This window comes from Emys orbicularis, chromosome 3 (assembly GCF_028017835.1).
Source record: "Emys orbicularis isolate rEmyOrb1 chromosome 3, rEmyOrb1.hap1, whole genome shotgun sequence".
In the NCBI taxonomy this organism is placed as follows: domain Eukaryota; kingdom Metazoa; phylum Chordata; order Testudines; family Emydidae; genus Emys; species Emys orbicularis.
Genome location: NC_088685.1, coordinates 165,690,976 through 165,709,533, shown reverse-complemented (window position 1 = coordinate 165,709,533; position 18,558 = coordinate 165,690,976). Strand labels below are relative to the sequence as shown.

Sequence of the window (18,558 nt, the reverse complement as noted above, 5' to 3'; positions counted from 1 at the left end):
GTTTTTAAAATTTTGATAAATTTTTGCTGCTTGATGCAATCTTTCATTCCTTTTTCTTTCAGTAAAATTATTTGAAGTTATTGAAACAGAAAAGACACTGTATTTGGTAATGGAATATGCCAGTGGGGGTAAGTAGTTGTTGAACTCCAGTTTTGTAGTTAAACTGAAAAGTGGAAAGTAAATCTTCATGCACAGATGCGCAACTGAAACCAATCTTGACATCTGGGGTTGTGTTACGTCTTTTGTATTGCATGTTGGCTGTCTGCCTCATGGAGTCCCTAACCAGAACTTTAAGGTACAGTTCTGCTGTCGATTAACAGTGTTATGCACAGTAGATTACTTTACTTTACAAATGTTTGTGTAGTTGTTGATTTTGATGATATACCAGGAGATAAGCTGACCTTTTCTAGCAGAGGCTCAGGCCTTGTGCGTCTCCCATCCTTATACTTACATCAGCAATAGAGAGAGCACCTGCCTCTCATCTTGACCTTGTGTCAGAGCAGTGCAACAGAGGCAAGAAGGTCTGGGAGTTGGGGATAAGACCATGGGACAGCTGGCCAGGCAGATGGAAAAGAAAGCCAGGTGAATTGTGGGAACACAATTGGTACCCATTTAGATGGGGAAATGGCTGTTTGGAAGGGAGTGGAGCTTCCACCAACTGGAGATGGCTGTTTGTCATATACCATGGGAGAGAGAGACCACTAGCAATGAGAATCTGAGAGCCATTTGGTGAAGAGCTTTTTGGCCTTAAATTTCTCACAAAATAAAACTGATGTGAAGACATGCAGTGCAAATCTGGTGTCTAAGAAGGTGCCACCCCTTACCCCTAGAACCTTATCCCTTTTACATAGTTATTCTTTATTACCCTAACTGCACTTTAAATTGGTCTTTCATTTAATGCTCGTTTTAATATAAGAATTTTAAAAAACTGAAGTCTTACTAGGAAGGAATCTGTTCTTGTAGGTCTGAACAGTGAACACAAATACAAGCAGTAAAAAGGAATCTTTCCTGACTGCTTCCCCCTCTCTCCTCCTCAAGACTGTGGGCATATTTGAAATGGTTTTAATAAACAGACTAGTTAGTTTTCTGAAACGTGCAGACAGTGTTTTTCCTTGATAAGCCCAGTCGGTAACTTGCGTGGGTGGATTTTTACACATATATATGTTGAGTTTTTTTGTACACAGAGGATCAGATTCTCTATTGAAGTTGATGGAGCTACAACTGTTAACACTATCTGAGCATCTGGCCCAAATTCATAGTATATGGGTGTTTTTCTTCTTGATAGTCTGGTATAAATAATAAAACCTGAGCAAGATAACTTATGCTTCATCTTTTTCTGGTTCAGGAGAGGTGTTTGACTACTTAGTTGCACATGGAAGAATGAAAGAAAAGGAGGCACGTGCAAAATTTAGGCAGGTATGAAATTGTTTCTGTTTACAGTATTTTTAATGAACTTGAACTCAAAAATATTTGCACATTTTTTTTTAAAAAAGTAAAAGTTCATAGTTGTAGTGATATATGTATTAAAGCTAGAATGGAAAAATCCCTCAAGAGGAAAATACCTAGATCCTGAGCATAATTTAAAAATAGAAACAGACTGTTTAAGCTCTTGTGAATAGATATTCTTGAGAAACCAAATTTCTTTCACTGTGACTCACTTCAGATTTTATTAACTCTTTGAGTCTCCTGAAATAAACAGATGTTCTTCAGTGAGGTTGTTATATGGCTATATAAACATTTAGTTTACTCACTTATAATATATCATGTATTTTATTAGGGGTACACTTTAAAATACTCTAACATCCTCACTTCTTTCCCGAGTACTAATCTTCATGTATGGTTACTGTCAAGAGGATTAGGGGAAGGTTTTACTTGTGCACTTTTGTTTATTTAGATATAATAAGCTATTTATATAACTTGGTGTTTCATTTTTTCAAAATTAAGATGCAAAATAACCATATAAAGAATCTAACTTAATACCAAATTAACTTACTTGTTGAAGTCTCCTCATACCAATCTCTTCATTTCATTATAGTTTCTGTAATAGAGAAAATTAAACTTAGTTATTTTTTGTCACATGTTCACAACTTCCTCTAAAATTCTCCATTTGGGCTGAAACTATATGCTTTCTCTCTTCCTAGAAGTAATATTTTTGGGAAACTGAGCAAATTCCATTCAGTCATTTGAGTAACAGGAGAGTGTATGAGGAGAGAGTCTGAAAGGGGGATTGTCTATATTTATTAAAATTTTAAAAATCTTTATTACATCCGTCTGTGATATAGTCATTCAAACAGCATTTGCTAGTACTGTATTGAATAAAGTAATTTGACTAGAATGATGCCACATTCAATGGACTAAATTAATTTAAAGTGATTCCCTTCATATGTTGATAATTTCTGTTACTTTGAGGACTGTGTTCTGTAATGAAATCTTTTGCCCTGAAGTTTTGGATGCTTAACCCTAGAAGGATAAATAACATAAAAATACCTTTTACCGTTTTATGGAGTGTGTCCTCTGGGTTAAAAGATTAATGTCAACAAATTAGTAATTTATAATGTGGTAGCTGAATAACATAGGATATAAAAGTTATGGCATATTGTTCACTAAAATAACAACATAGTGGAAAAGTTTTTAAATGGATATTTCTTCTTTGAGTGATTGTCTTTAAGTATTCCATTTTAGGGTGTTTGTGCGCCCCCAACACAGGAGATTTGGACCTTTTTGGACCAGCAGAACTTGTTGGCTTGTGCTTGCAGCTCAGAGCACTTGTGCAACCCCTGCCTGAGGGTAGAAAAGGTTCAATGTGGGCCAGCCACCTGTCAGTAACTTCTAACTGCGGCGTAGGCTGAGATGAAATGACTAGCGCTGTCCATTTTGTCTGTGTGTTTTGTGTTTTGCATAGGATTAGTTAGTAAATATTTGTGTATAATTTAGGAATTATATTTAGTATACTGACAGGTTTCAGAGTAGCAGCCGTGTTAGTCTGTATCCGCAAAAAGAACAGGAGTACTTGTGGCACCTTAGTTAGTCTCTAAGGTGCCACAAGTACTCCTGTTCTTTTTATTTAGTATACGTTTCATTTGGGTAACTTTTGTTCTTAATTTCTTGGCTGCCTAGTACTGGGTTCTCAGTCTCCGTTGCTAAGCGAAAATCACCTGGTTTCAAATATTGCCCTTTATGTGGTATTGCTATCCTACTACCGAATGTTTATTTTGCTTAGGGGAAGGGCATATATTTAGCAAATGCTCAATTTGCTGTTCGTTTTCAAAGTGAATACAAAAGTTCAGAGAGGCCAGACTGAAAATGTACTTTTTCCATAAATGCTTGAGGCCAGCCTCAGATCTGGGCTCCCAGGATCCTTCTCTTTGTGAGCAGACCTCCTTCTTTACTAAAAAGAGCTCTGGGTGTTTCTGTCTCTTCTACTCCTTTGGCAAAGGCTGTAGCTCCAAAAACATCAGAGGGGGTAGAAGACTCCATCGTTATAACTCTTTTTATAACCTTGAAGAGGGGCACGAAGGTGCTGGAGCACAGACTCAGGCTGGTAAACACTGCTTATCAAAAAAAGTCCCGATCTCCGGCACTGGGGATGCACAAACACCCAAGAGAACATCAGTTACTTTAAGGATTTTTGCACTCCCTGTATGTAAAAATACTTCATTCTCCACTAATGCATACTAGGAGGCAAAATTAAGTATAAGCTATGAAAAACCCTAATTATATAGGGATTCAAATTAATTCTTATTGAAAATGTTGGTGTTTCAGATTGTATCTGCTGTGCAATACTGTCATCAAAAGTGCATTGTTCATCGTGATCTCAAGGTAGGGTGCTGCTTTTTTTTCTTTTTTTTTTTTAACGTAACTAATTGACAGTATTAGAGCAGGTTCATCTACCTCTCTTTCCATGTTGCTGCCATTGCTGTAGTATGAGTGCTTCAAACACATTAATGAATTTAGCTTCACAACAGAGGTGGGAAGTACTGTTGTCTTCATTCCATACTTGGGGAAGCGAGGCACATAGAAATTAAGTGGCTTGCCCAACATCACAAGGAAGCCTGTGACAGAGACACGAAAAGAACCTAGGTCTCCAGAGTCCCTGTTTAGTGCCTCAACCACAAGACCAAAAATTATAGCTAATGATTAAGGATTCTGTCATGGAGGACTTTCCGGGATCTCTGTAACTAGCAGCCTCAGGACTGCCAAAGCAGCAGCTGGCCAGGGTTATGTCAGCCCCTGCTGCAGGAGCAGTGGCGGGGCAGGAGTGGCTGCAAGCCCCAGCAGCGCTCTGCTTGTCCTCCCCTTCCTTCCCCCCCCTTCCTCCTCACTAGGCATTTTTAGTAAAAATCAGGGATTTTTACTCAAAATAGCTGTGACAGAATCGTAACCTTACTAATGATATACAAATATCTGCAAATTGAAGATGAAAAAGCTCATTTTAATGCATATTTATTGTACTCATAAATGCTGCCAGCTATCATGGTTTCAAGATTAAGACAATTTATAGTAAAATGCTTAAACTGACCACGTCTTTTAAAAATCTGTAAGCAATGTGGGTTTTTTCATCTGTTCTTCACCACTCTAAGTATCTGGTGATTCAGAGTTGGAGTCCTGCAGCGTCTGACTGCTTTCACTCACTGTGCAGCCTTTATTGCTCTTTGTAAATAGTTATTGTCAGCGAGGATAGTTAGGTTGGTGATTAGGGTAGTGTTTCCTCTTTTTGTCCTCCCTCTTTATTTTCTGTACCTGTTGTAGGGAACTTGTTTTTCTCAGGATCTACCCAGCACAGCATCAGCCTGCTATGGTGAAGCAGAAATTGCGGGGGTTTCAGAATTGCCCCTCCAACGAGGCAGTAATGCCTCTTAACTTTGGACACACCAAATGTGTTTCGTGTTTGGGGAAGGACATGTTATTGACAGGTGATCAACTTGTAAATCATTCTCAATGAGGATGCAGAAAGCTAGTGATGCATATCTAAAAATGTTCTTAATGAAAAAATGCATGTATCCCTCCTAAAACCCCAGGATCCCTGGGGCAGCAGTTGTCATCTGCTGTCACCTCCTCATCAGCCTGCTCCTTTGATGTGAACAGTCTTCCTTCTCAACTGGTAACACCTCTAATGACAGAGGGGCAGAGGAGCATTCTGATGTTAAAGGGAGGAGATCTAGTTCTCCTACACTGGAAACTAGCTCTAAGAAGCATAAATCTTCTGCATTTGTCTGCAAGGTCCCTTTGTGACCCATTTGGACTCCGGTCACTGAGCCCCAGTATTGGTCTCCTCAGACTGAAAAACTTCACCAGGTACTACTTGTGCAGCACTGAAGCACACAGTATTGGCATCTTTGGTATCAACCACCCTGGTACCAGTGTCATCGATTCACCTCTTCTTGGCACCTGAGTTCTCAGTACCAAGGAATTATATGGTACTGGGAGATCTGTCTCATCTGTACCAACTAACCACTGTTAGCTAATACTAAGGTTTGTCCCCTCTGGTACCAAGTACTTCACAGACTGGTACTGACTAGAACAGGTGATGAGAGTGTGCCTACTAGGAATCTTGCTTCAGCTCCACTACTTCAGGAGCAGCAGCCCTCAGCTTCTGATGATAGCAAAGAGCCTTCTCATTCCCTAGGGTCATGATCAATGACTTACATCTTTGAAAGGGAATCCAGGGTTTATTATTGTTACCTTATCTCCAAAAGACGTAGGGATCCTAATTCCTGGTGTCCTCCACCACGGCCCCCCTGGTCCTTATGCTTACCAGCACCTTTGGTAGTACTGGACACATGGGGTTTTCAGTCTACAAGGGGAGCAGCATTTACATCATAGCCAGATCTAAAGCTCTATCTCTGCTGTTACAGAGAATAGCACCCAAAACTATTCAAGAACCTTCATTATTGTTGAACATCTGGATCATGGCTCTGATGTAGAGCTTCAGACTGAGGATCTTAATGTACCATCTCCTGATAAGGTGGTTCTGCCATAAGCCTCCTCAAACTTGATGACTACAAATCCTTCCAAGAACTGCTCTGAATGGAGACAAACATGCTGGAGGTACTGGTAGAAGTGGTCCAGGAGAGGTCTCATAAGCTCCTGGACATCCTGCACACCTCTGTGCCACGTTGTCTAACGAATGCCTTTAATTGAAGGCCTTTTGGATCTTGCTAAACTGCTCTGGCAAACACCAGCCTTGAGAGTTCCTACATGAAAAAGTGCAGAGCATAGGTACCATGTCCAGTCTTCTGGATTTGAGCTGCTTTACTCACATTCTACTCTAGGATCCCTTGTGGTATCTGCAGTCTACAAAAGATGGACACAAGGGCCCTTTGAAAGTTATCCCCTGGGACAGGAGCCCAGAAAATTAATCAAGTATCAGAGGGGTAGCCGTGTTAGTCTGGATCTGTAAAAGCAGCAAAGAGTCCTGTGGCACCTTATAGACTAACAGACGTATTGGAGCATGAGCTTTCGTGGGTGAATACCCATTTCATCAGATGCATTAATATTTTTGGATGTAAAAACTACTCATCGGCAAGCTTGCAGATGAGAATCACCAACTATCAATTGCTGTTGGCAAAATGACTTTCTGAATTATGAAAATATTGCAGCATTCACTGTCAAGATCCTGCAGGACTGCAGAGAGGAATTTAAATAGCTGATTACTGAAGGACAGCATGTTACATGCATTTCCCTCCAAGCAGAGCTTGATGCTTTGGATGTAGGAGCTAGGTCTATGGCAACCTCAGCTGACATGGACAGTCATCCTAGCTACAAGTGTCTGGCGTTCCTAAGGAGGTACAGGTTACCAGAGAAGACTGGCCTTTTGAAGGATGTGAGTTGAATACAAAGACTGATGAGGCCTTAATCTTTGAAAATATTCTCATGCAATGCTAAGGTCTTTGGGAATTTATACTTGCAACATAACTTTAGTGGCGCTCCACCCTCTAGGCCTATAGAATGTGCTTTCCCATTGCCTTAGGTGAAAACCTGCAAGCAATCTTGAATAGTCTGTGAAGGACTTCACATTCAAGAACTATTTTGTCAATTGGAATCAACAGTCTACAGATCTGTTAGTGATGTCGCACAAGAAATGTCAAAACTTCTGCTTGAGAGGAGGTCTTAATCCAGGGTCTCTAAGCATCTGATCTCTCTCTAATGTCCCTTCTTGTTTTATGATACTTTTATATCCGTTTCCTTTCTGATTGTTGATCAACAAACTACAGTTTTTGGCCTAGTAGAAGGACAGCAAATATCAGTGTATTTCTGTATCGTGGTTTCCTGAAGCATTTCCGGAATTTTTTCTTTGCTTTGAACTGCTACATAAAGTATGTTATTGCTTTGCATAGTGGAACTAAGCAGAGTAAAGCAAATAGCAGTATATTGGCTTTTTATTAGGAGTACCTGATTCTGCTGAAACAAAAAAAGTCCGAGGAATGAAAAACAGACTATAACAGTCCTTTGTTACAAAACAGGTCCCTCAGGGTGCATCCAGCTACATATGAGTAAATCAGCCATGCTTTTCAGATGGTAACTCTGTGTTAAGAAAGAGCTGAATCATCCTTTCTCTTGGATGTAATATTGGACTACAGTTTATGACTAATTTGTAGTTTGAATGTGTTTTTCTGAAACTTGACTCCTATTCCAAATTGTACTGTACTTCCATGACATGGGAATTTAAACTTTACAAGCCAGAGAAAAAACATCCTGAGACATGCCCTCCTCTCTAGTTATTCCTGTATTTACCAAGAGCTGTTGAAGGGGGAAGAAAGAGAAGCTTTGAGCTAGGTAATAAATATGCTGCACCTCATCTCCACATGTGTGAACATAGATAGTCACGATGGCAGTATGCTGCAGTATAGGACTGCAATGTGTTTGTCATTGGTTATAGGGGTGTCTCTTGCTTGCGCAAAAACCAACCAAACAAACTAAAAGAAGCAGCAGTAAAGGATTAACCAATAAAGAGAAAGTTTTAAGAGTTTGTTATAACTTGAGGATATTTCCTTTTTAACATATAATGATTATTGCCTGAGGTGAACAAACAAAGGCTGAACTGTTTATAGCCAAGGATATGTTGGTTAAAGTTAACAGGAAGCATCCTCAAGTTATAATGAAATTGTTTGATGAGTCCAGGTTTAAGGTTACAAAAATGGTCTATCAAATTGTTTAAAGATAGTTTTTAAAAAGTTAACATAAGCAAGAATTTTTTCTCTCCTTGTGTATTTAAGCCCACTCCTGCTTTTCATCATCTTTCTTCAATCTACCTAATTACTTCCTACAGGTTAGCAAAGGTTCTTTTCTCCAAAATAACTCAGTATTATTTTTAAATGGTTTCAAAACAAATTAGAAGGGAGAGTCAGGGATTCGCCCAGTGTGAATAATGTAAAGGCATTGTGTGCCAAGAACCTTGCTGGACAAGTTGGAAGGAATGATGAGGAAGGCCAATCTTGGTTCACTTCGATTTTTAAAAGAACTCGATGGGGTTCAGGGCAAGCGATACTGAGGTCCTGGAGAATGAGTCAAAGGGGTGGGATTAACGCGAAAAAACATCCAACAACCGGTTCATTGAGAAATAACAATACAGTAATTAGGCAAATCACACTTCCAGAACTGGCACATGGGGTGAAAGTAACTTAAAGGACTTACCAGTACTCTGGAGTCCTGAGCAGGGGGCGGGGCCTCAACCGGAAGGGGCGGGGCCTTTAGAGCCCCAAGCCCTTTAAATCGAGATTTAGAGGGCCCTGGGCTGCGGTAGTGGCGGCTGGGAGCCCTGGGCCCTTTAAATCACTGTCGGAGCTACCAGCTGCAGAGGCGGCTGGGAGCCCTGGGGCTCGGGGGCCATTTAAAGAGCCAGGGGCTCTGGCCGTCACTACTGCAGCGGCGCCCCGGGCCCTTTAAATTGCCAACGGAGCACTGGGGGTCCCGGCTGCCGCCGCTATCCAAGGGCTCTGGCAGCGGGGCTCGAGTGGCAATTTAAAGGGCCTGGGGCGGTAGCGGCGGCCGGAGCCACAGGCCCTTTAAATTGCTACCCGAGCCCTGCTGCTGCTACCCCAGGGCTCCGGCAGTGGGGCTCAGGCGGTGATTTAAAGGGCCCAGGGCTCCGCCGCTGCTACCGCCCCTTTTAAGTCACTGCCTGAGCCCTGCTTCCGGAGTCCTGGGGTAGCGGCGGCGGGGCTCCGGTGGTGATTTAAAGGGCCAGGGGCTCCCAGCCACGGCTACCGCAGCGGAGCCCCGGGCCCTTTAAATCACCACCGGAGCCCCAGGGTTCCCGGCCACCTCTGCTACCCGGGGGCTCCGGCAGCGGGGCTCTGGCAGCAATTTAAAGGACCTGGGGCTCCAGCCACTACTGGGCACCCCAGGCCCTTTAAATTGCCGCCTGGGGAAGCCAGTCCGGTATGCTGTACCGGCTCTGGGGCATACCGGCTTACTTTCACTTCTGCTGGCATACTACAAGGAACTATACAACTATCAGAAATTAGTGCTGTTTCAGTTAACTGAAGAGTAACCCTGCATTGTGGCTGAGGCATTCCATTTCACCAAAAAATTACTAGCATTTCTGCAGCTGTCTTCACCATATCTCACCCATTTGTTGTTTTAGCGGTTTAACTTTGCTAAATTTGAATGTGACAAAATATTTTATATGCATCTATAAGTATACTGTATAATACACACATACAGGATTGCCATGTGAGAAGTTAGAGACATGCTAATTGTACTTATCATACATTTTTGATAAATGTCCCTGTCCTCTGCCCTCTAATAAGCCCAGGGCATATTCTAACATTCCAAATCCCTGAGCTGATTTAAATAATCAGCCTTCCAGAGAAGTATTTCCTCCTCCACTCAGCCTTGCCATTTCCTCCAAAGTTGCACCTGGTATGGTAGGATTCAATGCTGGGGTAGTAACAGTGGCTGTAGATATTAAAATGTGACAGCCTTAAAGTCTAATGTCTTGAGCTATTCCAGGGTTAGACTTGAGAACTTTATGCCATTTGGAAGTGGGAGATTCCTGGCTTCCCAGTGGGACCCAGCACTTACTTCAAATTCCATAAAGTCACGAGACATTGGATGTTTTCTATTTTTGATTATTTATAGAGGTGTGTTTATATTAATTTTGAATTTCTCTCCCTCTGAGGCTTATACAGTTGTACTCATGGTAACTAAGGCTCCTGGCTTTGCAGGGAGATGGATACTAGAAATAGTCAAAATAAAACTGCTTGGGAACCTTTTACAGGTTTTTAAAACAGTTTTCTCCTTAACACATGGCATATCCAAAAGACGGGGGAATGCTGTGGTATGAAGATTTTCTTTAGCACTTGTTTGTGTTGACCTGCATAACTCATTGTAGCTTCACTACTCCTGAGTAATGTGACTGTCACAAACTCAAGCTGACAAAACTTTTATAGTAATTATCCTGTATTCCACCTGTGTAAATACACACAGCACATTATTGAAGTAAATGTTTCTGAGATTTGCCTGGCTGCTGCTGCTATTAAAGCATGCTGAGTAATGATGGAGGAGGGGAAACTTTGGCAAAGGATGATGAAATAAAGTACAGAAAGTACCAGGAAATATCTGTTGTCCAAACAGACTCTTGTGTTTTAAAGTCCTAAATGAGGGTGGAAAAAACCTGAAGTTTTTTTAAAATAAAAAAATATTTAAATTAATTTTCTTTTTTAAAATAAACCTGTTTAAAAATTAAGTAAGACTTAAACTTACTATAATTAATTTTAAGTAATTAAGCAATACATATTTGTTGCTGAAGTTTTTAAAGAAAGTCAAACCACTGAAATGGTGGAAGTCACTGGCTAGGCACCCAGAACTTTTGTTTGAAGTGCCAAATCAGCTTTTGATAGCAGTAACCTTTTCTCCTGGTGCAGGGAATATTTTCTTCATTTCAGTTTATCCAACTAATACAGTTCAAAGACTAGTCTGACTGAGAGTTGAAAAAACAAGGAAAGCTTGTTTTCCTCTTCCAGTCTCTAAATAAAAATGAGGTGTGAGAGGATGATCTTCTAGTTCTAAAAATCTTGAAGGACATGGTGACCAGAAACAAACAGTTACATTTACTAACTAAAGGTACCTTCTTTGTCTAATAAATCAGTTAGTTTTGCATGCAGAACTTGTTTTGATCAACCTTTTTACTTACATATGCGGCATGTTTAAGGTAGTTCTATTTAACTGATAAAAAACCAATATTATAATGCTGTTTTCATGCAGTTAATTGAATTCCAATTTTCATCCAAATACATCACAACATAAATCACAAGTAAATATTAATCATCTAGTAAATAAGAAATGCATCATTCACTATTTTCTAACACAATAAAAATGTAAAAATAAGAATAAATATCTTAATCTATGTAACTGCTTAAATAAATGCATATATAGATGTAGTGTATCCTCCTAGTTAACAAAATGTACCAAGTTTAGTGTAAAAGCTATATTTAATTGCAAATCAACATGCTTTACTAATCAATGAGAATCAACCCCTTTTCTTCCCACGCCTACCCATACACATGGCAAAATGCCTGGGACTCAATTTATATCCTTTGGAAGCAAACCGGTTCAGTCTTCTAGGCCAAAGCTTTCAATTTAGAAGCACTAGATTGCTTTTGAATCCACAGTCAACTAGTTTTAACTGCTGTCTAGCTTTATACACTGTAAATTATTGTCTGAACAATAAATCCTTTGAATTTAACTTTATTTGCACCTCAAAATTGGACTCCAGATATTTTAAATAGCAATACTCTAAGTAGTGAATTCACAGGCTTTGTTTCCTTTGTTCTCTAATGTCAAACTGACTATTTTGGAAAATGTAACTTTTCTTCTCAACAAGCGATGCACACTTATATGTTGATGTATACATTTGGCCATTTTTCTTTCAATATTTTTCTCTTAGGCAGAAAACCTTCTACTTGATGCAGACATGAACATTAAAATTGCAGATTTTGGTTTTAGTAATGAATTTACAATTGGTAACAAACTAGACACTTTTTGTGGAAGCCCACCCTATGCTGCTCCTGAACTTTTTCAAGGAAAGAAATATGATGGCCCAGAGGTGGATGTATGGAGTCTTGGAGTTATTCTTTACACACTAGTCAGTGGCTCCTTGCCATTCGATGGTCAGAATTTAAAGGTACAGTTGAAATTTGACATCTCAATTTCAATTTGCTAGCTTTTCAGCGTCAAGAATATATTTTCTTTTCTATCTAGGAACTGAGGGAGCGAGTATTACGAGGGAAGTACCGTATTCCATTCTATATGTCCACAGACTGTGAAAATCTACTGAAAAAACTATTGGTACTGAATCCAATCAAACGAGGGAGCTTAGAAGTAAGTAATTTATTTCTGAAATTATCTTCACAGCAAGAATGAACTACTTACTCCAATAACCAGACAGGACATTGTTTTTGAAAGCGAGATCCCACTTTATTTCTGTTGTAGAGGCCTGCAGTTCCTAGGATTGTCAGGAAGCATTGCAGAGGGCAGTGCAGTTTGAATATGAGGCGAGGCCGTGCCGTGGAGTCTTTTCCCTTTCTTAACTTTTGGCTGATCAAAGGACTGTCACTTTAAGAGCATTACAAAGTGCAAACTGCTTCCATTTGACTTCTTGCAAATGGTCAAACATGGAGCTAGTTCAAAAAAATGTGGAAAGCAGAATGGGGTTGTAGATGGCTGTTTTGGGGAACATTTTTTTGGTTGAGGTAAAACAAAAAGCAGTGCGAAGCAATGCCCCAAGAGTTCTTGCCATGACTTAAAATTGCCAGTCTACTGCCTGGAGGGTGGAGGCAAGATGAATACCTCTGACTATAATGGGAAATGAGTTTTCATTTGTCTGGTATCATAAACACAAATATTGAAAGCCATTACAATAGTAAACTTGATAGTTGTTAGCTAGTTTTGCTTAATCTTGTTTCCTCTCCTAATTTCCTGGGCATTAATAATTTTATTTTTTGGTAACCAAGAAATAATCTATTTTATGAGAATTCACAGTGAATTGAGTCATGCGGTTTTGTCTGTAAAAATGTATGCCAGATTTACCAGGAGTGGGGAAATCTGGTTTTAAGCAGTTATTTAACAGTTTTGTAAGGTGCTTCAAAATGTACAATTTAGTCAAGTAGTTTAATGTAAAATGCTGTTTCCTGTAACAGTATATGTTTGCTGATTGGCTCCGGAGATGACGTAGTATATTACACCAAATATTTTTTTGTGTATAGATTTAGACCACAAATCTAATTGCTGTTTTATATTGCTTTTGGAGATCTGTGGCAAAGAAAGATTTATTATTTGATAATGCCCATCCAGTATCCGAAATAAATAGTACAACGGATGATAAAATGTTTGAGGTACAATGTGCATTAGTCACTAGTGACCTTTATTTTATCTTCGTGTGTTTGCTTTCCTAGCAGGGGATGGTGTTCCAGAGAATTCATCCTATTTAAGCAGTTTTTTCTTTCCAGTGTAGTAGTTTGAGCTTTCTGGCACAAGTATTTTTCATTTCAGAATAACTGCTGTGTTCAACAGTTGGATGGAAGTTGGGTAATGGCGTTTTCTGATTGGTTGATTGTAATAAATTACATTATATTCCTGCCTAGAGAATACATTGATAGGAGCTTAGTCACTGCAAGAAGCTGAAAGACTGACTTCAGAATGAATGGCTTCTTCCAGCCTTCCATTTATAAGTTTCTTCTTGTAAAGAGATTCAGGTCTAACACTTGAGATTAAAGATTCTTGGAAACCCTGGAGGCATAACTGGGCTCCTCAGTGTTTGAGTATGACAATCATATACTCCTATTCTTTGAAACCCATCATTGTCCCTGTAGAGTGTTGCTGATGGCAGCCATACAGGAGCCTACTTTTCTAGGGTAGAAAATGGGTTACTGCCAAATATCTGCAAAAAGGGAGTGAATAAACAGAATCTGAGGCACCCTTGAAATGAAACATTGGGCAAGAATCCATCCTCTAATTTGAAGATGAGCACCGTCACAAAAATGCATTTTATTAATGAGATATGAAGTATTATTTGGGGTGAAAAGTTTAGCTTGGAAATAAATTGTTTATATACCTACCTGAGTGCTGCTTCTAGTCCTCTTCAGCATGTTAACTATAGGGACAAAATCAACTTAAAATTCACATTTCCATCAGAAAATGCTGCACTTGTTACTGTTACAATTAATATATATGGTTATTGGAACTGGAAAAGATTTGAGAATATTTTTCTCTTTTTAGTTTGTGTGTTTTGACAGTATTTTGCTTAGTCAGCTTCACTCTTTTTTTGTTACTGGTCATTTGTTGTTTCTGAGCCATGCACTAGCATGACACTCTCATGCTGCTCTGGTAAGAGATCCGGTGTGTGTTTTTTGTTTTGTTTTTTTCCCCCCAAGAGGGTGTTTACCAGTAACAACAGCAACAAAATTGGAACTGAAGAAACAGCACCTTAAGTAGTAGGCTTAGCCCTTGGGCTGGTATGTGTTATGTAAATATTATAAACCATACGAACAGGGAAACATATTTTAAAAGTAGGAAAATGTTGTTTTACAATCACAAATGTTGCTGCTGGGATATATAGGGCAGTGTTTCTCAAATGTGGCCACCAGGGGCTTTTCTTGCAGCCATAGCCTCCTGGGCTGTGATGGGGGAAGGGGGGGGGAGAGGGCAAAGTAGAACCCTCTCCCCCTCTCTGTTGCTCCTGGATGCTGGGGCCAGCAGCAAGGGTTGTGCCCTGCCCCACTCTGGAGACACCTTGGGCACAACCCTGGAGGAGCAGGCAGCCAGTGAGTTCCCCACCTTCCCAGGGGTGGTGGGGCTCAGGCTTTGGGCTTCAGCCCTGGGGTGGAGGGGCAGCAGGCTCTGGCCACATGGCTTCAGGCTCCGTCCCTGGGCTCCAGCTGTGGGGCTTCGGGCTCTGGCTGCAGGGCTTCAGGCTCTAGCCCCCCTCCGCCTCCCTGTCTCCCCTGGCCCCCACTGCCTCCCCCAACCCTGCATCCAGGGCTTAATTTGTTCCCAGGCTTGCCAGGGCTGAGTACGTCTGCTGTGAAAAGTGATACTTGTATGTTTGTTAATACCATTTTTCACAACAGACATACTAGCTAGCAGTAAATAAATTACAATGATTTGGACGTGTATATGTGCATATGTATTTGGTTTTCCTAAAGCTAATCAAGTATTTTAGGAAAAAGTGTGAGAGCGGCCACCAGCAAGAGTTGGTGGCCGCACTCGGAGGCCACCAAAAAAATTGTCCTGAGAACACCTGATTTAGGGGCAGGTACAATACCAGAAACTACTTGGGACTTTTTTAAATTGACAAGATTTCAAGTTCTCTAAAAGAAATGAGAAGCAGGGAAATTGCAACAGGGCAGATTTACAGTTACGAAGAATAACAAAATGAATGTTTTTGAGACTAGCAAGTCTCAAACCAAGCCAGAACATTATTAGATAGTCCTTCCCTAAGACTTCAGGCAAAGTGCATTGCACAGCATCTAGTCAGTTGAAATATAGTTTGGGTTGATGATCAGATTTTAAAATATCCTGACCAAAGCTGTTGCTATACAATTAGCTGACCAAAAGCCAGATTGAACTCCCTAAAAATGTAATACTGATCCTTCTGAGGCTAGATCATCTCCATACGCTTTAAAAGTGCTTTACTGCAAGTGGGCTCTTTTGGATATTGAACAATAACTAGATAATACCGCTAAATTAATGTACTTAATTGACAAAATTGAATTTTAGCTTAAAAACATACTCATCTTTAAAATATGGAGAACTAGATTAGAGAAGTTTTTGAACCATAGATCTGAATAGCAAGGAGAGGGACAAAACTAATAGCACTGCATCAAAAATGGTATTGGTCCAGTCATGTTGCTGGAAGATCTAGTGGGGATGGAGGGGAGGAATGGGATGCTTCTCAGAAGGGTGGTTCCTCTTGCCAAAAATATCATTGTAGAAATAGTTTTGCATTCCTGCTCTATTTGCTGAGAATACTACTAATGAACTGAAGGATTCCAGCATCTTCTGTCTGTTGTGAACCTTGCAGTTGGATAGTAATAGTCCTAGCGACCATCATATGATAAGACTCCTTGTAAATAATCAGTCAACTGTCAGCTGAGTCTGTGGCCAGAAGACAGCAGCAGTTTGTGTCCATTAGCAAAAATAATTACGAAGATTATTTCTGAGGCAGACTTTTAATCATATATCTGGTGATCTTACTGTCAGCAAAACATTAGTTGGCTAATAAGTGAACTGACATATCTGAATAGCTGTTTTTAAGATTTTGTTCTCTGTACTATTAATAGCAGTAAGACAAAAATGGGTCTTTAGTTTGGCAGCCATGTAGTAGTGCAAGACACCAGGTTACATCCTAGGAAAATTGAGCCTTTCTCTCTTAGAGGGATTCAACTGAAGTGTTTTCTGGAGGTGACATTTTTGGAGTTTGTGGGGGGAGGATAGATTGGTGGTCACGTCTCTCTTTTGGCAACCTGGTTAGCGGCATTTGTGTCGATCTCTAAAGAGGCTTTGCTACCTGTCATCGTAGCTGAAGGAAGGATAAGTATTGTTTCTAGCTATTTAGCAGGAGGTAGGTATGTGTTTAAGGAGCAAATTTGGTGGAGTTTTGGGATTCCCTCTGAATAATTGTTCAGGAATGGCAAGGTGTATCAGGAAGAAATCTCCCAAAAATGTATAGATACAATCTATAATATTAAAGATGGTTGCATGGCATGGAAATAGTTAAATGCAAAGTTCTTTCTTGAGATGAACTGTGAATATGTTTTAAAGAGAGACAGTTCACAGGAAAAGATGAATGGTCGTAGCCAGTGTTTATTGCCCTAGCTTGCAAAGGACAACAGTCATTTGGGAACATAGTGGCATTTCTACACAGGCTCTTAAATTATGTAAAGAAATTGTTGTTATAAAAATTGTTTTGGAATAAATTATTTGTTTTGCAGTAGCACATAGAAGTCTCAACCAAACTCAGGGTCCCGTTGTACTAGGTAATGTCCAAGCAGAGAGTGTGAGATAGACACAAATAGGGGAGGCAGAGACAGGGATTCAGCATCCAATCATAATGCTGATTGGCAAATGTACTGTGTTAGGATTTTTTTTTTTTTAATCTGATTTTTTGGAGGGGGGGTGTTTTTGTTGTTGTTTGGTTGTTATTTTTTTTTATTTTATTTTTTTAATGCATGTTAAATATTTTAAGGGGTGAGGGAGAAAGTAAGGAGGGATGAATGAATTGGAACAAAGGAGTGCAGAAGACCAGGGCATGGAAGAAGAGATGGGGAAGCAAAGGGTATAGAAGAGTATTGAGGGCACAAGCAGTTAAGAAGAGAGTGGGAGGAGGTCAGAATAAACAGCTCATCAGAAAACAATATAATGCTCAGAGTCTAAACTGGAAACCTCAATCTGACATCACCAGAGATACACTAGGGCAGCTCCAGCTGCACACGCTGAAGGGAGTCGTTCTTTGCTCCTGAGCAGGGTTATGGCAGCCACTGAGCCTTGTTTAGATGCTGCTGCTTGACCCTTTTTGCTTTAGACAAATATGACCTGCAAGTCAGCCTGCGTAACCTGTGTGTGTAAAGATGTACAGTAATAACATATTCTGATGAGATAATGACAGAGCATAATAGTTTCATTTTTTCTTTGAAAAGCCTTGTAGAAAATTATAGAGATAGAAAGAACCTATTAAGCTAGCAGGGCTCCATCTCAAGTTATAAGTTGCAGATAATTTCCTAAAAATTTCCTTAAACATCTCTCCTAATAGCAATCACTGTGGTTTATTATTATGGTAACGACATAAAAGGGCAACTTATGTCCAGCTTTTCACCATGCAGATAATGGTAGCTTTTGAGCTCTGTTGTGATACAAGAACTCCTTTTATAAAGGTCCTATTCCTGGTTAGTTAATTGGCCAAGCAGTATTGTTGTCGTTCACATAAATATGTATTGGTTGATGCTGGAACTAAGAAACATCTTGTTTTCTAAACTGGCGCTTACAGGGGCTGATTCAATTCCCATTAAAATCAATGGGAGGTTTTCAATTTACTTTAATGCCCTAATTGAATAAACAGTGTAATGCTTTAGCTGAGATTTGTTTAATTTCCTAGCAAATTATGAAGGATCGGTGGATGAATGTTGGCCATGATGAGGAAGAATTAAAGCCATATACTGAGCCAGAACCAGATTTTAATGACACCAAAAGAATAGGTAAGGATTTTCATATTATATGGAAATAGATGATAAATGTTTTATTGCAAATAAAACAATTTGATAGAAAGTGCCACAAAGGGAATTGGTTTATTACAAAAGTAAAATGTATTTGCTGTTTATTTAAAAGAGAAACTTTAACTTAATCACGGTGCCCTTTCTAGAGCTACTTTGTGTTTGCCAGGTTAGGTGTAGTTTAGTTTATTCATTTAAATAGCATAGGCGCAAAGTTTTCAAGAAAGTAGTAACAATGAAAACAATGGGGCTGTAGTCTGTTCATTACTGAACAATAAATACAATGTAGATTCATTTGAATCATCAGTTATCTTCTAATTTTATGTTTTCAATTTTCAGTGTATATAAA

At 39.7% G+C, this 18,558-nt stretch overlaps 1 protein-coding gene across 2 annotated transcripts in view; it reads left to right on the top strand.

The window, feature by feature from the left end:
* Positions 1-18,558, top strand: part of MARK1 (microtubule affinity regulating kinase 1) — a 69,908-nt gene that overhangs the window by 23,953 nt on the left and 27,397 nt on the right. For both annotated transcript variants that reach the window (XM_065401712.1, XM_065401713.1), the window contains exons 4-9: positions 63-128; positions 1,346-1,416; positions 3,763-3,819; positions 11,891-12,127; positions 12,205-12,324; positions 18,095-18,194. In XM_065401712.1, coding sequence (XP_065257784.1) covers positions 63-128; positions 1,346-1,416; positions 3,763-3,819; positions 11,891-12,127; positions 12,205-12,324; positions 18,095-18,194 — 651 coding nt within the window. The remainder of the gene's footprint in view (positions 1-62; positions 129-1,345; positions 1,417-3,762; positions 3,820-11,890; positions 12,128-12,204; positions 12,325-18,094; positions 18,195-18,558) is intronic.